Source organism: Octopus sinensis, linkage group LG18 (genome assembly GCF_006345805.1).
Source record: "Octopus sinensis linkage group LG18, ASM634580v1, whole genome shotgun sequence".
Taxonomy (NCBI): Eukaryota; Metazoa; Mollusca; class Cephalopoda; order Octopoda; family Octopodidae; genus Octopus; species Octopus sinensis.
Genome location: NC_043014.1, coordinates 52,691,454 through 52,715,410, shown reverse-complemented (window position 1 = coordinate 52,715,410; position 23,957 = coordinate 52,691,454). Strand labels below are relative to the sequence as shown.

The 23,957-nt window shown below is 36.6% G+C and overlaps 1 protein-coding gene across 3 annotated transcripts; it reads left to right on the top strand.

The window, feature by feature from the left end:
* Positions 1-3,141: 3,141 nt before the first annotated feature.
* On the top strand, positions 3,142-17,367 carry LOC115221489. 3 transcript variants are annotated; one of them, XM_029791684.2, is made up of 2 exons: positions 3,142-3,574; positions 13,684-17,367. In XM_029791684.2, exons 1-2 carry the CDS (start codon positions 3,524-3,526, stop codon positions 15,856-15,858), a joined length of 2,226 nt encoding a protein of 741 aa, XP_029647544.1. In that variant the 5' UTR covers positions 3,142-3,523; the 3' UTR covers positions 15,859-17,367. The 3 variants fall into 3 exon arrangements, with proteins under 3 accessions (XP_029647544.1, XP_036366952.1, XP_036366951.1); XM_036511059.1 differs by lacking the exon at positions 3,142-3,574 and adding an exon at positions 7,429-7,555; XM_036511058.1 differs by lacking the exon at positions 3,142-3,574 and having other exon boundaries at positions 13,456-15,885; positions 15,957-17,367.
* Positions 17,368-23,957: the final 6,590 nt, after the last annotated feature.

Genomic DNA, 23,957 nt, shown 5'->3' with positions numbered 1-23,957 from the left:
GGCATAGAGACTGGCAGAATTAATCTGCCAGACTATGGCTTCATTACGCTGCTCTAAATGCACCTCTCCAATTTCCTTAACAACTTTTAGTACCATATCTGGTGGATTTTTTTACTTACTTTCATAGAGAATACTCTCTCTCCTTGAGAGTATATATGTATGTATGCATGTGTGTGTGTGTGTGTGTGTGCATGTAAGTGTATGTATGTACCTGAGTGTATGTGTGTACATATAATAAAGGTAAATGATGGACAAACAGTTATGGAAGGCTTCAAATCATATGTTACATAAATATAATGAAGAGAGTTGGTATTCCCTCATAGTTCTTCAAAACAAATGTGAAGGTGCTATACATACATGTCCTAGTGAAAACTTAATAGAATATAAACACAATAGACCTGATATAATGATTTGGGATAGAGAAGAGAAACTGTACATTTGTGGAAATTAGCTGCCCTGAGGATGTTAACATAAAGCTGAAGATCAGTGAAAAACGAGAATACCTATGGTAAACTATTGAGAAATCAGCAGTTACTCTATCCAGATTACAAGCTCAGGTTTATATATGTAATTAATGGAGCACTGAGATATGTAACACACTACCAAAATAACAATCTCAAGAAATTAGGTTTCTCAAAACCAGAAAGGAGAAAGTACAGATCTAAGCCATCACTGAAACTAAAAATCTGTAAAACTTTCTAGAAGTTTATCGTTTAGGTATTGGGTCATTCCATAAATAAGGCATTTTTTAAATACTTCTTTTATTTTTCAAAATTAAGATAAACAAAGTTCTTTTGTTTAATCTAAAATATACTCTCCTTCATTTTCTACAATGCTCTTCCATCTATCTAGTAGACTTGCAAGGCCCCTGTCCAGAAATTCACTTTGTCAGTGCTGAAAAATACTCCTCTAGTACTGTTCTGATCTTGTCTACAGAATACACATTTTTCTGTCCAAATGATTTTGAAGACTGCAGAATAAATGATAATCAGATGGGACAATGTCTGCCGAATATGGTGGGTGGGACATTGGTTCCCATTCAAACTGCTCCAGCCTATGAAATATCATCCTCACTGTATGTGGCCAATAATTATCCCAATGGAAGAACACCTTTCATCTTGAAACCAAAGATGGTTGTTTTTCTTCTTGCACTGAATTGAGTCCACTCAAGCTGCTCCCAGTAGATTTCCTTTGTTATCATTTGGTTTGGATTTAAAAGTTTAAAGTGGACTAAACCTTTCATATCCCACCAAACAGATAACAAAACCTTCCATGGGTGAAGACCTTCTTTAACCTGGGCCGCTGGCGTTTCTCCTTTCCCTACCCACTGTCTTTGGCACTTGACATTTTTTAGAGAACCCATTTCTTGCCACCAGTCACTATTTGGTCCAGAAAAAGTTCATTCGTGAGATGTGACAGCAAAGAAGAGCACACATTCACTCTCTGTGTGCAATTAGACTTGGAAAGTTGGTGAGGAACCCATTGACCCAATTTGCTGACTTTTCTGATGGCATGCAGGAGTCAATGAATGGTTGAATGACCAAATCCAAGCTTCTCTATTAGTTCCTCAACAGTCACGATGGGATTTTGTTCCACAAGGATTTACAAGGTGTCCTTGCTGAATTCTACAGATCTTCCAGGATGAGGCTCATCTTCTAGGCTGTAGTTTCCGACTTGGAATTTCTGGAACCACTGTTGACACTGGCTTACACTTATCATCCGACCCCCATATACTGCATTAATATTCCTCGCACTTTCTGTTGCGTTGTTGCCTTTATTGAACTCATAAAGCAAAATAACCACCTTTGTCACTTCCATTATAGTTTTGAAAAAATAACTGTTAAAATCGAATTGCACTCCTCAAAACTTGCACTAAGAATAAAACCAAGGTAAAATCACTACCTGCTTTTACAGCAAGTTGATGCAAGTAGTTTATCCTATCTCCATCCAACTTTTAGCTCAAGCAATTGAAAAAAAAACTGCATTATTTATCGAATGACCCAATATATATGAGCATGTCTAGATATGCAAGTAAATGTTTGAGGCAACAAACATAAAAAGAGACACAGAAATTTGCACACACACACACACACACACACATATCTTGTTGATGTTGAAATTCTAATGAAAGAGCGTTGGATCTAGTTTAGAAACTGGCTGTTTCTCTGTTGGCAAGAAATCTTAAAATAAAACTGAATAATGACATATATACATGCATACATACTTAAACACATACATCCATATATAATAATAATAATAATGTTCGTCCTTCGGGTTCGAAGATGACCACTGACATCATCTGGTGGAACTGCCGCTATGAGACCGGAGGTGGCTGGTGAGGCCAATCCGGGCAAGGATCCATATATACCACTATACATAAATACATTTGCGAAACAAAGTGATAGCAATAGAGCATAAGGTCAGTCGAGGCGGCCGTTGAACATGGCATTCTATCACTCAGACAACATCTGCTGAACTGTAAAGAAAGAAATGTGTACATTCCATCACATACTCAAAAATAAGAGCAACACCTTCAGTGTTGGAGAAGAACTACTGTGTAGATACTCTGAGAATACAACTGTCGCATGTAACCGAAAGGAGGTTGGGCTGGCCTACAAAAAACAGAAGCTTGAAGCAATATACATACATGTGTGTGTGTGTGTTATGAGAAAAGTACAAATTTATTTAAACCTGTCTACATTACATGCATTTATGATCAAAGTGCTTACCGTTAAACTAGAATGTTACACCTGCAATCGTAGTGAGGCCTGACCACAATAAATGCCATGCAGCCAGGTACGAGACGGTAGTGTTAAGCTGCTGCCTAAGTATTCGGACTTCAGTTGAGCCTAAACTATGCTACCCTACCTGACTTACAGATATACTATCTGTGCTGTTTCATGTCTAAATATTTCACCTGACAGGTCGGGCGCTGAACGAAATGGTTTATTCCAGTTACTATATCCTCGTACGGGTCAAATTGTGTTTATTTAAAATTTAAGTAAAACCAAAGAAATAAATTTGTTTTAATATACTTAATGCTTGTTGTAAGAACTTCTGTTTTATTTTGAATCTTGAATTTCATTTTAGTGACTCTTAGCCATTTGATATCCGGATTGTTTTTTGCGGAAGTGATTTTCTTTTCTACAAAACTTTCACTTTCACACTTTCACATCGTTTACTTCTGCCATTCTCTAAGTTTCGTTAAAACAGTTTTTACTAATTCTTCAGTTGTCTCACTTCTTCAGTCCAACTATATTTTTCGAATCCGTTCACAGTATCCAATATTGCAATCGGGTTTCGTTTCTGGGAAGAGACACTCACTGTGTTGTTAGAAAATATTTGTTGATCGGACACATTCAACTGCATTGAACATTTTTATATATAATATATCATTTATAGAAATTTACATTTTCATTTTGGCAAAATATACCAGAAAAAAAGTCGACAACAAGGAAAGAAAACTATTTTGTTTAGTTTTATAAATTTGCTTTAAAGGATAAAAAAAAGAGAGAGACAGAAAATGGCTGAAGAAATCGAGGAAATTATTGAAAAATTGGATGGAATTCTACTTGTAAGTATATCAACATATTTACAAACATGAACAAATATTAACTCTGTGTTGTTTAGTGTGTAGGTATGTATATGTACGTGTGTATGTATGTAAGTAGGCAGCTATGTATGTGTGTATAGATATGTATGTATAACAAGTTTATTTCAATAATTCTTTAAATATAACAATACTAACAAAAACATATAAAGCATAAAACAGATTTGTGTGTGTATATATATATATATATATATATATATATATATATATATATATATATGTGTATATATGTATATCTGTGTACGTGTGTGAATGACTGTGTGTGTGTGTGTGTGTGTCGGTGACGGAAGCTGTGAACAGAATGAAAGTCGGTCTTGGATATCAAAGTGTGCGTGGCAGATGAAAACAAGAAAGAAACACATAAAACACGCCATCAAAACAGCTGCGAAGCAATGACAGATAAAATATTCTACCTGGAAATTGTGCCGATTTGGCATTTGTATGCATCTTTGTGCATAACACTTGCATGTCTAGACATGTGGTGCGTGTAAGTATGTGGGAAGAAATAATCGTGTGTTTCGAACAGGATTAGTGCCATAGAAAAGTTTGAAATGTCAAAATAACCAATCCACATCCTTTGCGCATTCGAACGCACGAAACCTTTGGTCTGTTGAGATTATCGAAGTAATTAGTAGACAGAAACTCCCCAAGAAAAAACAAACATGAATGAATAAAGTTCCCGAAAGTTTACTATCGGAGCTGGTCATAAAATTCTCATTAGAATTGCCGAGGAAGACGAAAAAATATCTGACACTTGACAAAAGCAAAGTCAACAACAAGGAAGAGAAGAGAATCCATCCACTTTACACACATTTATTTAGAATAAGTTTTCTTTAAATGTGTCCACTTCAAGTGTAAACAACTGGAAAATTAGAGATCCCCGTTTGTCTGATTGGGCCTTTTCGGGTCTGTAAGGGCGTTTTCGAGTCTGTAAGGGCGTTTTCGGGTCTTTAAGGGCTTTTCCGGGTCTGTAAGGGTGTTTTTAATCCTCTGCTTCAGGGGAGACAACCCTTCCTCATTACCATTTTGAGATGTTAAGACTTAAATCTCGATTTCTGAGCTTTTCCTTAACGTCCGCCACGTAGAAAGTTAAATGTTTTTTGCCTTTGTCTAGTCTGATGAGCTGTCCACAAGGCTTTGGCTTTGTGGATAAGCAGCCTTTGGTAACTCTTTGTCTAAAATTAAAATATTTGTCGTCATAATTACTGCTCCATTCTTTAGAATGTGCTTCTTTTCTGATATATGTTTTTATTGATTATATAGTTAATAAATATATATATATATATATATATATATATATATATATATATATATCAGAAAGAAGCACACTTTAAAGAATAGAGCAGTAATTGTTACAGCAGAAATTTTATATCTTGGACATAGACTTACGCAAGGTTTTGCATCCACAAAGCAAAGCCTTGTGGACAGCTCGTCAGACTCTACATAAATACAAAATTTAAAATATCTATGTCGCAGACGTGAGAAAACGCTCAGAACTCGAGGCCCACAATGTATGTTACCACCAGTACAAACACCACACCTAGAAATAATGACCTATTCAGGACCAGCAGCTTGGAGGAGGTATCCCCCTTTCCCAGTTTTGCCACCTCAGAAGATGACCAAATATTTATCTTTGACACTGATGGGATGACCAGACCCATGCCATATATTACCAAGGGTGTGAATAGTATATTGGTTCTGCTAGTACTTTGTTCAAGCAATGTTTTCTTAACCACCATCAGAGTCCCAGAAAGACGGTTTGTCACGTCATTGGCACCTCAAAGAACAAGGGACGCCATGTGACATCAGGTGGAAATTAATCAATCATCTGGGGCCTGTATATTAATGGAAGTGGTCGTTGCAGAGAGAGCCAAAATTCTTAAGGACTATAAGAAACCTGGCACATTAACTAGCTGTAAAGAAGTGTTTTCTAAACGCATCCACTTCATGTGCTGCTTACTGGAAAATTGGATCTCTCCATTTCCTAGTTAGGCCTCGTTGGGTCTATAAGGGTTTATTTTACCCTCTGATTCAGGGGAGTAACAAAAAACGTTATTGAAGACTCTGTGTCCAAGATGTAATATATTTGTTGTAATTATATATGTGTATATATATATATATATATATATATATACGAGGGGCGTTCAATAAGTAATGCCCCTGACCCACTTCCCATAGCAGTAGAGCAACAAAACTTGGCACAGTTATTAGTCTTTTCCTACATAGGAACTACCCAGAGTTATGCATTTCTCCCATCGTTTGATACAGCTCTGGAGACCGTTTTTGTAGAAGACCCCAGCATGGTCCTCCAACCATGACGTGACTTCAGAAATCAAGGCTGCATCATCTGGGAAACGCTTTCCTTTCAAAATCAACTTCATGGCTGGGAAGAGGTGAAAATCAGAGGGTGCAAGGGGAGGAGTTCATAGCTGCACGCCTGTGCTTCTGATCTGGCGACACGCGAGTTGTGGACCGGAGCGTTGTCCTGCAGGAGGAGGATGCCTTTGCTGATCTAGCTCCGCCTCTTGATTTTGATAGCTTCTCTTAATTTCCTCAAAAGTGAAGCATAATAGGCTCCTGTAATTGTGGTACCCTTTGCCAGGAAATCTGTCATCACTACTCCGTCCTGGTCCCAGAAGACTGTGAGCATAACCTTGTCAGCGGAGGGCTGCACCCTTGCCTTCTTTGGAGGAGGTGAGTCACGGTGCTTTCACTGCATTGACTGGGCTTTGGTCTATGGGTCATAGTGATGGACCCAGGTTTTATCCTGTGTGATCAGTCTTTTGAAAAATTTTGACTCATCTTCTTGGCACATCTCCAAATTCATCCTCGAGCACTCAACGCATTCTTGCTTCTGGAAAGATGTGAGCAACCTGGAAATCCATCTGGCAGACACCTTTTGCATATGCAAATGGTCATGAATGATAGTTTCCACAGACCCGGTACTAATCTTGACCTTATGGGCTATTTGGCGAATAGTTATGCATTGACCTTCCAAAATGGCAGCCTCAACTTGACGGACAGACGTCTCATCAACGGCAGAAGGGGGCGACCAGATCTGGGAGCTGTTTCCACAGAGTTCCGACTATGTTTGAATTCACAATGCCAGCGTTTTACAAGGTCATATGATGGGGCATCATCACCATAAGTTACTTCCATTTCATCAAAAGTCTCCCGTGGTGTGCGTCCTTTCAAATACAAAAACCAGATTACTGCTCAACACTCAACAGGCTCCATTTCACACTTGACTCAGTTCAAACACCTGTAAATCAGAAACCACAATTAGTTCAGAGCTGTAATTCGCCACTTAATCTATAGAGGTATAAATAAGTGCTCATGCAAAATTTCAGCTAGATCAAACAACTGCAAGTGGGTCAGGGGCATTACTTATTGAACGCCCCTCGTATATATATATATATATATAATGTACTGATCCGTGAAGAAAATTCAACAAAAAAAAGTACTTCATCTGGTGAGAGATAAATATTATTTATTTAAAGGTCACAATAGATGCATTAAAACCCTACTAATAGTTTCATATGTGGAGAGAACTCAAACATATCCTTCAGGCACAAACGAACTAAAGAAATTGAATGATAGAAGAAATGCAAAATAAACTGAGAAGGCAGCTTATAGAAAACACAGACAGTAAATGAGAGAAAAAGGAAAAGAGAAAAACTGAAACTAAAATGTCCAAAATAAAAAGTAAAAAGGTAAAAGAGCAAACCTCCTCCTTTGACCTTAAAGGATAAGGCTGGAAAGATATCAAGTCGGTCAGGAATAGGCAGAATTTTCCAATTCTTTAAAATGTATTTATACATATGCATGCAAGCAGTGAAAATTCCTGACCTGGAGTTCAATAGAGAGTTAGGATCTTAGATCAGAACAGGATCTGTGCTCTTTCAGCCAAACAAAGTCTACATTCATTCGATCCCTTCACATCAAGTATGGATTACTTTCCATTTAATCACATGAAGTGTTTCAATATCTTTCAAAGTCCATACGTAGCTAGCGAACTTTGTAGTTTTCATTTTGTCCCTATGTCAGGAGGAGGAGGAGGCTATATGACTGGCATGAGTGATTTCTAAATTCTTTCACATAATCCAGTAGACGTCTTCTCATCAGTTGTATTATTGTTTCGGGTTGCAGAAACTTCTGCCTCATATAAGATAGGTTTAGTCGCACAGCGTTGGTTAAGTGGAGAGGATCCTGGGTCGTGACAGTTGCAGTTGGGGCTATATGATAATTTCACAGAAAGCCTATTAAATATTTTCCTGTATCTGTGAGTGGCTGAAAAGTGTTTGTCTAGGAATGATAGGAATCCTTAACCAATGTTAGTTTTATATTAAGGGAACAGAGAGGGGTGAAAGTTATTTGCTTTACCTTTAAGAATAATGCTTGAACAGCGATATTATGCTATTAACACTGTTCATGCTTTATTCTGCACTTGAAAATATTTCTCTCCATATGTGTCTGTCTCAATACATCTCAACACTTCCAATAAAGCAAACTTTGTTTACATATAATGTAATCTGAATTTCACATGCAGCGTCTATAAAAAAGCTAAGTTTATAAGTTTAAAAATTGCAGAAAAATTTGTCACTGGGCAGCTTAGCTTAAAGATAAAGTGCTTGACTGGTAATCACAGAGATGAGTGTTCAAGTCTCATGGCTGGCTGCTGACAAATTTTTCTGCAATATAAGGATACGATACTTTTCATGCATTATTCTGTGCTTGAAAATCTTTATCTCCATATTTGTATGCATATATATATATATATATATATATATATGTATATATATATATATATATATATATATATATATATATATACATACATGTATTAAAATTAATCAAAGGACATACTAAGTATGTCTACCTGCTGATAACAACTACAGAAATCAACCATCCAAAGGCAAACGGGCTAAGACAATCTCAGCATGCATTCAAGTATTTGAACTCACATGGACTGGTTTCTAGACTGGCATTATAGTCTCACCTTCCTCAGCATACGTTACCATGATATAGAGCCCCAACCCATCATGATTTGTTTTGCACCGAATCATGGCAGTCACCAGTGTGAAAATTCCTGGGGAATTATTTGTTCCATATTGATATATATATATATAGAGAAAGAGAGAGAGAGAGAAGGAGAGAGAGAGAGAGAGAGAGAGAGAAAGAGGGAGGGAGTGAAATCTATTTGTCAACGTAAATTGGCAGTCCCAATTAGGACAATATTACTACCTTTTTTTATCCCCAGGAAAACATATTTTTCAGCTGGCTTCCAGCACACAGCTGTGTCCTTATACTTCAAACACCGACTCAAATGTTGGACAGTTTCTTTAGAGGGCAATATATATATATATATATATATGGTATCATCATCATCATCATGATGATGATGATGATACCACACTCACGGAGTGGTTGGCATTAGGAAGGGCATCCAGCCGTAGAAACACTGCCAGATCAGACTGGGCCTGATGCAGCCTCCTGGCTTCACAGACCCCAGTTGAACCGTCCAACCCATGCTAGCATGGAAGCGGATGCTAAATGATGATGATGATGATGATATATATATATATATACCAATGAAAAGAAGAAGATAGAGACAATTCTTTTACCTGTCTCTAATTAAAAGTTAAAATTGTTTCTATAGCATCTCTATTTGCAATACCAGTTTTTGTAAGAATTCTAAATGAATGAGTTCCGTGTGTGTATTTAGAGTTGAACTGCTGATAGAACTATGCTGTAACCATGATGTTCTGCTGATCTGATGAGCTAGCTTTCTTTCTTTACTTTCAGTTGGGAATGTACATTTCTCTTGTACAATGCATAACATACATATTACTGCAATCATGCACACGTAATGTCTTGAATACTGGAATTAATACTAAATAAAGAAGATTGAGAAATGGTCAGAATCATATGGAAGTCACATGGTTAAATAGATCGATATTCACATCTCATATACTTTTGTGTAATGGCTTCCAGATGTGCACACTTGGAGGCTGGCTGAAATTGGGACAACACCACACGTTGATCCAGTTTCACATAAACTCAAGTAATTTTGCCACTCTTTCTATGGGTAAAGTTGTTGTGTGTGTGTGTATTATTTAATGTATTTTGGTATACAGATATAAAACTAGAATGTACATTTACCTGTGTACATTAAGTGATATTTAGCTCTCACACGATGGAACACTTTTGTTGTTGATCTTACCTTAAAGTGGATGGTACTACAATCAGTCAATTCCACGAGTGAAGAATAGAAAGAAGTTGTCAATTATAGAATAGCTAAATGACAGATCAGTTCTAAAGGTGTCATTAAATGTTGCAGCATTACTCCTAAAAGCTGGTACTGGTCACATCAGGCTTATAGCCCAACAGATAGCAGGTACCAAAAGCATGACGTTTGACCCTCTCGTAACATTTTCGAAGCCAGTTGCTGATGTTCTCAAAAAGACAAAATTAGTCCTCTACTGAGTGAGATTGTTTAGGGCACCAGAATGATATGGTTAATAAATTCCAGTTTGACTTATTCTTTTAATCAATTCCTCATGATTAAAGTGCTCTGGTTAATTATTGGAGAACTAACAAAATATTAACTTTAATTAAGGCCAATCCAGCTAATTATTACACAGGGAAAATAACTTTAGCAAAAAGAATGCAAGGAATAGTGAAAGTCTCTGCAAAATTTCAGAGGAAAGGAAAACAAAATAATTTATGAAAGGCAGTCCATAGGTATCTAATGATGACAAAGTCTGTGTTCACAGTGATGAGAGCACATGTGACTTCACAATCCCAAACTGGAAGCACACAGATATCACATCAGTAGTCTATTGACTGAATTGAGCTGGATACTGTCCTATGATGTCTTTCTCTTGCTAGTCTCAAGATAATTAGGTTACTTTTCAGGGTGCCTTGGTACCTCAGTTTAGGCCTTCCTGGTTTGTATGAGCCCTGCATGAAATCACTGTAGAACAGCTGTCTGAGTACACAGTTGTCAGCCATTCTGATGACATGGTCAGTCCAGTATAACTGAGCCTTCAGCAACATTAACTGAATGCTTGTTGAACAAACTTTTGTTGGTTTGTCACACTGTCCTACCAGTGAATGCTCTTGTGTGAAACTGTTCCAGCTGTTTGATGTGCTGATGCCAGGGGGCCCATGCTTGCCCTCTATAGAATTGTGTAGAAATGACTACAGCCTTGTAGATCTTGAGCTTTGTCGATCGTCTGATGCCTTTCTGCTGGACGACTTTCATTTTCAGTCTTCCAAGTGCTTCTTAACTGGCATTGCGGATTCTGGATAATGTTTCACTGTTCAATGATCCATCGGCTGAGACTGTGCTACCAAGGTACCTGAAACTCTCCACACACTTAAGCTGGACTCCCTCAATGGTGGTGTTTGGCTGGAGTGAAATGTGTTTGGTGCTGCTTGGACTAGGGTCTCCGTTTTGTCAAGGCTGATGATCTGTCCAAAAAGCTTTCATGCTTCTGCAAAGTGATCAACAATGGTCTGCAGGTGATTTTCCTTGTGTGCCCTAAGTACACTGTCATTTGTAAATAGGGCTTCTGTGATGAGCTTTTCCAGTGTCTTGGTTCAAGCAGAGAGTGAGTGGAGGAGGAAAAACAGACCAGTCTGAATGATATTTTGATGTATATGCCCAGGTTTAGGTCTTTCACTGTGTAAAGCAGGACCTGTGTGAAGAACAAATTGAACAAGATGGGGGTGAGCACTCAGCCCTGTTTCGTGCCCCAATGTCAAGAGTTGGTGTGGTCACCATTGCAAAAAAACTTCACTGCTCATATTGCCATGAAAGAGTCTTATCAGTGTGGTGAACTTGTGTGGGCAGCCATGCTTGGTTAGCATGATCCAAAAAGCTTTGGTCAGGTCTATGAACACAGAGTATAAATCCATCCGTTGTTCAATACATTTCTCCTTAACTTGACGCACAGCAAACACCATGTCCATGGTGCTGTGGCCTGGGCAGAAGCCACACTGGGCTTCAGGCGAGTCGCTCTTGGAGATGTTGTTGATGAGAATATTGAAAAAGATGTGGGCCAGGATTTTTCCATCAACGGAAAGCAGGGAAATTCCCCTGGAATTCCCAGTTTGATTTGGCTCCTTTGTTCCATAGCGTGTCGTCATGTTCTAGGCACTCCACAATGCCTACTGGTACTGCCTTCCTCACCGTGGGACCTCAGTAACAGTCTCCTCCGCCCAGTCTGCCAATCTCACTGAGGATTGAGACCCATTGGTTACCCTCCCAACATTTCTATTAACCAGTTTTGTCATAGAATTGTGGAGAATAAAGCAACTGAATTGAAATCCTGCAAGAAGATGGGTCAGGTCACTAATAATGAAAAATTATGGGGACCGTAAACGTTAAAAAATGGTAAATGAATTTTAAGGATTATAACAAATTATAAAGAATTAGAAAGGGCATAACTAGGGAGGAAAAAGCAAACATTATAAAGAGACCACCTAAGATTAGTAGGAAATTGAATGAAGTTATTAAGTTATAAATCATATCAAATTACAATCATCAGTATTTGGTGTCAGGACTAAGGGTGCACGAAAGTAGCTTAAATAGGATCAGTTATTAGTATTAATAGTATTAAAATATGCTTGACTACTTGAATATAATCCATGAATCTTATTAATATTAATTAAAGTCTATATTGTAGTATTATAGATATGTACATAGTGCTCAAAACTGGTTTATAGAACTGGTTTAAAGTATAAGGAAATTATAAAGATAAAACGTAGGCATTTGATTCTTAATGCAGCCAATCTAGACTAGATTTTAATTTAAATGATTTTAAGATTTCCCACATTTCCAAACAGTAAAGATTGCAGTCATGTCTATCACTGACAAAAGGTTTAGCATTTAACTCCCAGACTTTTGTGGGAGTTGTTATCGTTTTATTCCCACTTTCTAAATGTATGAAGACGATTACAATTTAAAGTTGGAAGAAGTGGTATCTACATAAGTGAACGTGTGTAGATTAGTTTTAACATTACATTTCTATACAATGTTTTTGGTCAGACATCTATTTCCTGGTGGACATTTGAAGAAACTAAAAAAACTGATGGTTAATCTGAAGGATCATAAAATAATTTCAGGGAGAATCCTTCATATTCGTTCTAATTATGTTTAATCCATTGCTTTGGCAGACTCTTTGACTGGGGCTATGCTTTCTAAGTAAAGATTTTGTATGATGGTCTAGAGTAGTGCTTCTCAACTGGGGTCCATGTGGTCCCTGAGAGTCCATAGAAGAATTTTGGGGGGGTCCACGTAATAAAATAGTAAATTTGGAATTCACAATAATATTTTAAGGACCCCTGAAAAAAATTTGATTTTGATGTATAGATTGGTATGTATTGTAAGAAATAGATAAGTTTCTTTGTAGAGAGAGAGTATGATGAAGTGAGGAGGAGGAGGAGAGATGTGTAAGTCAGGTGGGCATGGATAGAAATAACAAGCATGGAAGAGCAGAGGTCTCAGTGGTGGTGGCAGTAGTAGTAGTAGTGGTAAAGAGAGAGCCTTGAATTATATGAAAACTGAAAACAAGAGTGTAATGAGGAATGGCAAGAGGAGCTATAACATTTTTGGATGAAAAACCAAAAAGAAAACATGTCTCTTAAACATGAGAGAAGGTTTTCTGGAATCCCATTGAAAGTATTTCTAGTGTTGCATCAGTTTGATGAAAAATGATGGTAATAGTTGCTGACCCTCTACAAGACTCCGCTACTCAATGACCCCCTGACCTACATACATACAGAGCCATGTAGCAATCATGCATGCACACACACAGACGTTAGTGAGTACTAAACCAATCCTTCTTCCACAAAACTGCTATCATCTGGAATTCCATTTCTGGTGACAGTATTTTTTTTTGAAAGGCATCAAACTCTGGAACCCCAAATGAACTTCCACTGCATCAGCCTTATCTAACTTGGAGGGTTTAGCCTTGTCTCAGTAACCTGGAATCTTGCCAACGATAATGGTGATGCTTTTTTTAATACACATTTTATACATATTCACTATTTTGTTTTTCTTTCAGGATGACGAAAGCAGAAGAGAATTGTACAGAGAAAAAATTCAGAGATTTCCGAATTTAATGGGAGAATATTTTCACTACACCAAAGATCATTGGTTGTCTCTTTACAAAAAACTGGAAAATTCATTAAGTAACGATACTGTGTCTGGTTTAGAAGATGAGATTCGCCACAAGAATACCTTGGTGTTTATTCAGTGGGAGCTAAATAAGAATATTGAAGCTGAAAGATTAGCCAATGAAGTTCAAGAAACTAATCCAGACAACCTCTTGGCATTAACCAATCTTGCATTCATTCATCTGTACAATGAAAATATGAATAAGTTAAAAGAGGTTATGGTTTATCTTAACAATCTTGAAAAAAGAGAAGATTTCCAACAGATAGAAGCAGAAGGTAAAATGAATGTTGCTTATTGTTTAAGTCGAATATCATTCAATGATTATGAGAGGGCTATCAAACTTTACAAAGAGGCTTCCAATTTTTGTCCGGGCAATTATTCATGTCTATTTGGTGTAGCTTTGTTACAGTATCGTTGTTTAAGAAAGATCTCTGATGAAGATAAAAAAAACACAATTAGTACAGAGGCAGTACAGTACTTAGAGAAAATACGATGTGCTTTTCCTCGCTGTATTGACAAGATCCTAATGGGGAAAACGTTAGCATTATTAGCTTTGTTTAAAGTGAGACCTTCAAGGAAATGTAATAGTCATAAGAATCAGGAATTCAGTGAAAAATATGTTCAAAGAGCTCTTCATTTTGCCCCTGATGACCGTTTTGTTTTGGAAAAGTGTGCTAACTTTTATAAGACTTTATATAAGTTTGATAAAGCAAAAGAATTGTTTGTAAAAGCAATCGAAATAAATGCAACAGCATTTTCTCATCATCATCTTGGATTAACTTATCAAAAAATACATATTCCAGAATTCACATGTTTCACTGCAAAGAAGGAGTTTTCTGTGGAAGAAAATACACTTGGAAAACTTATTAAATATCCTAGAACTATTCCTGAATTGGAAAGGAATGAATTCATTGGCAAAATAGAATATCACTTTAAAGAAGCTCTTAAACTTTCTCCAGAAAATGGAGCTGTTCTCTACGATTTGATTTTGTTATATTTGGCTTTGAAAGAATACGAAAATGCCCAGGAGTGTTGTGAACAATTTAAAACAAATATTAAAATACAAGACATTAGTTTTAACATTTTGTATGGAAGATTATATTTCATACTAGCAGAAGAAGAAAATGATGAAGAGTTGAAACGAGAATTTAGAGACGATGGAACAGATAGGTTCTTCCTTGCTATTAAATCTGCTATAGAATTTCTTCCTTTCCAGAAGAAGCTGAAAGACATTTGGGGAATAAAGGATATTATGACTGATGTGTATAAGCATGGGTATATTGAGTATAATGAAAAACTGTTGGAATTAATTGAGTCAGTAGAGGAACTCCGTGATGATGAAGAACTTTATAATAAACTTCTCGTGGATTGTGATAAAAGTGAATTATCACGAAAGTTACGAAAACTTTGTAAAAATAAGCAATATTTTAAAGCTTTTCTTTGTCTTAGGTTTTCAGAAGTTAAGCCCCATGAAGTTGATGTAAAGCTAATGAAACAAATTTATGTAAATTTAGGAAAGCATTTCACAGAAACAGAACCTGACTGTAGCAAAGAGTTCTTCAGAAAATGTTATGAGCTTTGTTTTGGATTTGGCTCTGAAACCAATGCTAAAACGGGGTTAGCATGTTCAAAGAATGACATCGTAACTAACTTTCATTATGATATCTATATTTTAACATCCCCAAACTCTGAAGAACTGGCTGAAAACATTGGAATGAATCTAGACAAATACTTTGGGTTAAAAGTTACATTTGGTAATCGTGACTATATATTGGGAAAATATAAAACTGTAAACCTTCGTACCATATTAGAAAACAGTTGCAATATTGGAATTTATTTAGAACATTCAAAGACTATATCACCAGAGTTTTTAACCCACACTGAATATGCCAAACAAATCATGGAAGATCGACAACCTAACATTGGTCAAATTTTTATGATCAGTAACCATGAAGATATAGAAATTCCAAAACATTTAGAAAGTTTTCCTCAGTTGAAATGCCAAAGTGGACACAGAGATGACATTGTGAATATTTTTAATTTTCTTTGCAGTCTATCTTAGTTTGTTTTTTCATAATTGTGAAGAACATTTTCCTGTGTCTGCTGTATTTTGGCAGTGTCCCACCTGATAGTTACTGCTGTTATTGTGGTGGTTTCTGTGTCTCTGATGAAGTTGAACATCAGTGACATGTCTTGATAATGTTAATACAGCTAAATTTCAAAAGAATAAAGAACTGAATGGCATATCTGACTCTTCTAATATCTTCACCATTTTCCTGGTACACAACTAAGCCAACAAAGACTTTCAATAGCATGGCCTTACGTGGACGTAGAAGAAATCGATGGAATAACTGTTTCAGACAAAATACATATAAACTCAGCACCGGACCCTGATTGCTTCCCAACAATTCTCCTAAAAATATGTAAAAATCCTCTAACCAAAGTCCTTTAGTTTCTTTCCAAAATCTTCTGGAGAACATTAAAATTCCCATTAGCAATAAAAAAGCTGTTGTATATTCTTGCCATAAATGAGGATGCAGGACAAACACAAAACATTATAGACATGCATCTTTGACTTCATCTACCAGTTAAATCACAGAATTCAGCATCAAACACAAATTGATTCTGTTCCAAGAGTAAAATAACTTGTGTGAAACCCAATATAGATTCTGTCCAAGAACAAATACTGCCACATTAGAATTGGATGTGAAAACAGCTACTTTACCAATCAAAAGTAGAAGGGATGTATTTGGACTTGACAAAGATGGCCACACAACAATATTCCATGAAATTTGTGACCACCATATTGTCAGAAACATGGTGAATGGTTTTTTTTAATTTCCTCACTGACAGAAATCTTGTTTCTACTACCGATGCACCCTTACCTCAGTACCTTTCCAATATTTACATACCTGCATGCAATGAACGGTTAACCATTCTGCAGGTTTCCATAGAGGGGACTAGTTTTTGTTCTGGGGACATCGTTTGAAACTTCTATATCAGACTTATCCCCAGTTGTCCTCATGAGTTACAGCAAGGGTGCTACGATTGTGAAAGTAGTAAAAACCTCAAAGTTATTAAAGACACCAAAAGAACTTAAATGCCAAAAGAAATTGCTGTACCAGAGTGAAAAAATAGTGTTGGCCTTGGGAGTTGTAAATGGATTAAAAAAGACATCCAGGTGTAAATTACAAATGTGATAAATTTGTAAAAAATTAAGGGCGTAGAGCCAATGAATATTCCAAAGAACAGAAGAGATCAGGCTTAACCGTTGGAAGACATTTGTTTGCAATTGCCTAGATTATATTCCCCAACGATGATGTCCTCATAATACTGTCAAATTCACAACAAAACTGAGACTATTTCAAAGGAAATACTCGAAAATCCATTCTCCAGATAAAGTGCTGGCAGAGGTTGAAAGTATATTCCTTGAAATGAAGAAAATTGTAGATATGCAATCGTTTATACTAAAAATCCTGAAATGCAGCATAAATGTCTATACAGTGCATGATTGCAGAATTCTAAATGTAGCAACCGAATAAAAAGCTGAGTGTAGAAATAATTTAAAGAATGCCCATAAATATATATATATATATATATATATATATATATATATATATATATAAATATATATAATAATACATATATTTCAAGCAATTCATGACAATATGTTTCTTCGAGAAAGAGTTGCTCCTGGAAACCGAAATAAAATTTGGTTTTTGCTGAAGGTGAAAGTTGGTAACAAAAACTGGACATACAACAAACGAAATGAAACAACGAAGACACATAGTGTTCTGAATTGCTCGAAATATGGAGTGGAGATAAACACCCAACAACTGATGAAGGGTCGTTCTGTATGTTAGTTGTCTTGTCTTCCATTTGTTTGTTTCATTGTTCGCATACCAGGCTTGCCTTTGTATTTCATGTTGTTTATGTTTTGTGATGTCCTGTACCTATATGTGCATATCTATCTATCCATCTATCTATCTATCTATCTATCTATCTATCTATCTATCTATCTATCTATATATATATATATATATATATATATATATATATATATATATATATATATATATATATGTATGTATGTATATATATATACCAGAGTAAGCACATAAATGTGAAAGAAGGTGGAAAAAATAGTACTCGAGTACCAGAGGTTGAGGAATATGCTTTATTAAAAAGCAGCAAAAATATCCCAAAAACTGTTACTCGGGTTTCATGTTCCTGTTTGCTGGATTGTTTTGTTTAGAATGTAAACAAAACTGTGTGATGAATGGTAACGTGAAACTCTGAGTAACAGTTTTTGTGATATTTTTGCTGCTTTTTAATAAAGTATATATACACACACACACACACACACATATATATATATATTTATATATATATATGTATGTATATATATGTGTGTGTGTGTATATAAAATAAAAGAAGGAAAATGCACACACTTTATATAGTTCTAATATATGTTTAAATATATTTTATATTGTGGTTATGGTAAGGTTTGGCTTCCCAGTTTCAAAGATTGACATAGTTTAAAGTTTCATGTAGTGTGTGGAGAAAAGCATTCCCTGGACAACGTTTGACTCATTGGCATCAGATGGAATTGAACTTCTATGACTATTGTGTAGACGAGGCAGCAATGTTTTGGAAGTGTGTGCCATGAAGAACACGGACGATTAAGACTGAAGAATCACTAATAGACTATGAAGCATTAGAAAAATCAATATCTATTCACCGAGATGTGTGACCACCACTGCTGCCGCCATCATTGTTGTCGTCAGCATCATCATCATCTGCACCAGTTCTTGATATTGTGATTACCTTTCAAAATGAAGAAAATAAGGATTCTCATGGTCCTTTACCTCCAGAAAATGACAATCTCGACAACCCATCACCTCAAGACACGTGAATGTGTTTAATTGTAAATTCCAGTTCTTTGCAAGTAGCAGTGACGTAATTTCTGTGCAAAAGCCATTAAAATTTCACAAGATATTTCAATTAATGTTTATTCTTTCTCCATTAACCAATTTGTATTGATTTACAGGGAATATTTTGAAGTGAAGATGTGGTGTGTTAAGTGTATTCAAACTGAAATACTGTGTCCTTTGATAAAGCCCTTAATCTGATACCATGTAGGTACCACTGCCTGCTGGTTTCAAGGCAGCCAACCTGTGTATATGATGACTATGTTGATGTTGTTTGCTAAATATTGATAAACAAAACTAAACAAAAAAAGAAAATGATTTGTATTGTTGTTCAATCTCGTTTATATATTTCTTTCTATTTTACTGAATTGAAAACAAGTTCCAAAAGAAAGGAAAAATTATAGTAAACAACAGTTCATTTTTGTGGTATGTACTTTAGGTACCCTAGGTGGATTTATATTTCACACTATTCTATATTACTTCACATGAATGTTATAATGAAACAATGTTGAGGATTGCCTGTATGTCTACAACATGAATTAGGGGTACACTTAACCAATTTTGCAAGTTAGATAGTGGCCTCGCGGTTACCGGTGCAATAACAAAAGCACCCACTACACTCTACAAAGTGGTTGGTGTTAGCAGTTCCTGTCTAACCGTTTAACCCATGCCAGTATGGAAAACAGGTGTTAAATGATGACGACTTTCCTCCAGTGGAAAAGAACATAACTGACAAAAGCAAATAGTAAGAAAAATGAGAAAGAGAAAAGAAATCAGTGAATAACCAGGGGTATACAGACACCCCACTCAAATATAACACATGCTAGAAACAACCAGGTGACTTCCCAAACACCATCTGATGTTTGAAGTAGGACACTAACAAAGTCAAAGACCTTGTCTGTTATCCGCAGACCCTAGAATGTCTCAAAAGCCACAGATTGGAAAATACAATCTAGCAGATTCTACAAAATATTTCAGTGTTTCACTTCATTTATTTACTGTTGCAGTAACTCCATCCATCATTTGTGCTGTGGCATTAAGGATGTGCCACAGAACAAATGAGTTAGAAACGATGCTGAGCCATATGAGTCATCTGCCTTGAAATCAGGAATTTAAAAATGTGCAAAAAATGGTTTTGATTTGGTAAACTAACTGTATCCATTCCATCTTTAGTAATAAAACATTTGAATTATCAATAAATTGGGGGTTTATTCTCAACTTCAAATAACGAAGGACTACACTGATATTAGTTAATAGATAACGCAAAGCGCACACACACACACAAAACTAGCTTTTCTTTGGACAAGGACATCAGCAAGAGAGAGAGAGATGAAGTTAATAGATGTGGACATCCAGAAATGGGAGGAGGTTGCAAATGACTGCCCATACTGGAGCCAAAAACTGCAAAAAGAGAATGAAGTGAGGGGAAGAGAACCTGGAACTTACCACAACGGATCAATAGTGATGGCAGAGGGCTTCTTCGAATGCAGCCATTGTCTGTGTGACTGCCACTCGCATGTAAGCCTGTACAGCCACCACAGCAGATGTGGCACCACTATCAACAGCTAACACAAATTCTCAGGCACACATCCGTGGTCCCTTGAAATCAACGGATGCCTACTGCAGTGGGAGCACAGAATCTATTGACCCGTCCACACTTGTTAGTTTGAGAAAGTGAAACTGGTACATTTAAAAAGTATTATTTGTTCGTTCTAAACAGTATTGAACTGCTACAGTAACTGACCATGTCAAAACTCGTTACAAATGTACACTACACGTACTTCAATTAGTTATATGTGCATGAATGGAGGTTAAGTGTGCGGGCTTTGATAATTAACACTTCGTTGGAATTTCCCAGTAGTTTGGCTGGCTGCATGTGAAGACAAGAGGGACCAAATATTAATATATTTCAGTTTTCATATATTTTTTACATCGCCAGCATCGTTAGTGATTAAATGTCTTCATGGAAATAATTGAATGCAATAACATGAAGCAAGGAGCTTGGTGGTTAGAGATCTTCTGTAATATAACTTAGTACATAATATAAAGAAAGTGGTTCATAGTTATTGAAGAGGAAATACGTAGAAAGTGTTTAAACTATTTTACGTAAGTAATGTGTTTGTGATACAACGTAACAATGGAAGATTGGTGCCTTTTGTTAAACATGACAAATATTTAAAATAAGAAAAAGTAAAAGTAGGTGACACAAATGCTGTTTTTATTTGAATGTACATTAGTTCTGCCCACGTATTTCGCTCGTGAATTTATTTGAAAAAAAGAAAAACCCGGCTTGGACCTTTTCTGTTTCCCTTCACTTTTTGAAATTTTTAAATTAAGTGAAAATGTTCAAATTTGGTATATTGATGTAATAATGTATTTCACGCAGAATTTCATTGCTTTTTAATGAAAATCTGTCAAATAACTGAATTTGGGAGAAATTAAATTTGCGTAATTATAATCTGCGATGATAAAAACAAATCTGATAGTAGTTTGGTAAAAAAAAGAAAAAGGAGATATTGAAGGAGACATGAAAATTGGAGGACAGGAACAAAAATAATAAAAGATTCTATCAGAGTCATAATTTATGATGTTATACATAGGTAAATTCAAGTAAATTACCATATAATGGAAGGAAGGGTTTTAGGATACTTTTGGGGTATCTTCTATCATAATTATTCTGTTGATTCAAAGAACTGGAGATACAAAGAATGAAGTTCTCAGGCGGAGTAAATTCAATACACCGTTTATTCACAGATGCTTCGTACAAAGGGTTTGCTTTCAGTAACCATCTTCACAGCAGTGCATAGTTAGCCTTCTCTCCCATACACGTGAGGTTCAGTTGCCTCTAGAGACAATGCATGTGGTATCACGGCAAGACAAAAGTCCTGGCTTCGAAGTCTTGGTAGTGTCAGCGTGAGAAGTATGAGAAGGAAAATGTTGTTGTCTTTTCCTTAAATAATGGTTGCAGGTGAGATCTCATTTTTGTCTTGTGTATGGCAATGGTTGCAGGTGAGATCTCATTTTTGTCTTGTGTATGGCAATGGTTGCAGGTGAGATCTCATTTTTGTCTTGTGTATGTCAATGGTTGCAGGTGAGATCTCATTTTTGTCTTGTGTATGGCAATGGTTGCAGGTGAGATCTCACTTTTGTCTTGTGTATGGCAATGGTTGCAGGTGAGATCTCATTTTTGTCTTGTGTATGTCAATGGTTGCAGGTGAGATCTCACTTTTGTCTTGTGTATGGCAATGGTTGCAGGTGAGATCTCATTTTTGTCTTGTGTATGTCAATGGTTGCAGGTGAGATCTCATTTTTGTCTTGTGTATGGCAATGGTTGCAGGTGAGATCTCATTTTTGTCTTGTGTATGTCAATGGTTGCAGGTGAGATCTCATTTTTGTCTTGTGTATGGCAATGGTTGCAGGTGAGATCTAATTTTTGTCTTGTGTATGGCAATGGTTGCAGGTGAGATCTCATTTTTGTCTTGTGTATGGCAATGGTTGCAGGTGAGATCTCATTTTTGTCTTGTGTATGTCAATGGTTGCAGGTGAGATCTCATTTTTGTCTTGTGTATGTCAATGGTTGCAGGTGAGATCTCAGTTTTGTCTTGTGTATGTCAATGGTTGCAGGTGAGATCTCATTTTTGTCTTGTGTATGTCAATGGTTGCAGGTGAGATCTCATTTTTGTCTTGTGTATGGCAATGGTTGCAGGTGAGATCTCATTTTTGTCTTGTGTATGGCAATGGTTGCAGGTGAGATCTCATTTTTGTCTTGTGTATGTCAATGGTTGCAGGTGAGATCTCATTTTTGTCTTGTGTATGGCAATGGTTGCAGGTGAGATCTCATTTTTGTCTTGTGTATGTCAATGGTTGCAGGTGAGATCTCATTTTTGTCTTGTGTATGTCAATGGTTGCAGGTGAGATCTCATTTTTGTCTTGTGTATGTCAATGGTTGCAGGTGAGATCTCATTTTTGTCTTGTGTATGTCAATGGTTGCAGGTGAGATCTAATTTTTGTCTTGTGTATGGCAATGGTTGCAGGCGAGATCTCATTTTTGTCTTGTGTATGGCAATGGTTGCAGGTGAGATCTCATTTTTGTCTTGTGTATGGCAATGGTTGCAGGTGAGATCTCATTTTTGTCTTGTGTATGTCAATGGTTGCAGGTGAGATCTCATTTTTGTCTTGTGTATGGCAATGGTTGCAGGTGAGATCTCATTTTTGTCTTGTGTATGTCAATGGTTGCAGGTGAGATCTCATTTTTGTCTTGTGTATGGCAATGGTTGCAGGTGAGATCTCATTTTTGTCTTGTGTATATCAATGGTTGCAGGTGAGATCTCATTTTTGTCTTGTGTATGGCAATGGTTGCAGGTGAGATCTCATTTTTGTCTTGTGTATGTCAATGGTTGCAGGTGATATCTCATTTCTGTCTTGTGTATGGCAATGGTTGCAGGTGAGATCTCATTTTTGTCTTGTGTATGGCAATGGTTGCAGGCGAGATCTCATTTTTGTCTTGTGTATGTCAATGGTTGCAGGTGAGATCTCATTTTTGTCTTGTGTATGGCAATGGTTGCAGGCGAGATCTCATTTTTGTCTTGTGTATGTCAATGGTTGCAGGTGAGATCTCATTTTTGTCTTGTGTATGGCAATGGTTGCAGGTGAGATCTCATTTTTGTCTTGTGTATGGCAATGGTTGCAGGTGAGATCTCATTTTTGTCTTGTGTATGGCAATGGTTGCAGGTGAGATCTCATTTTTGTCTTGTGTATGGCAATGGTTGCAGGTGAGATCTCATTTTTGTCTTGTGTATGGCAATGGTTGCAGGTGAGATCTCATTTTTGTCTTGTGTATGTCAATGGTTGCAGGTGAGATCTCATTTTTGTCTTGTGTATGGCAATGGTTGCAGGTGAGATCTCATTTTTGTCTTGTGTATGTCAATGGTTGCAGGTGAGATCTCATTTTTGTCTTGTGTATGGCAATGGTTGCAGGTGAGATCTCATTTTTGTCTTGTGTATGTCAATGGTTGCAGGTGAGATCTCATTTTTGTCTTGTGTATGGCAATGGTTGCAGGTGAGATCTCATTTTTGTCTTGTGTATGGCAATGGTTGCAGGTGAGATCTCATTTTGTCTTGTGTATGGCAATGGTTGCAGGTGAGATCTCATTTTTGTCTTGTGTATGGCAATGGTTGCAGGTGAGATCTCATTTTTGTCTTGTGTATGTCAATGGTTGCAGGTGAGATC

Excerpts from the sequence above, each read along its gene's own strand:
- LOC115221489 (XM_036511058.1), top strand. The coding sequence starts at position 13,624 with ATGGTGATGCTTTTTTTAATACACATTTTATACATATTCACTATTTTG.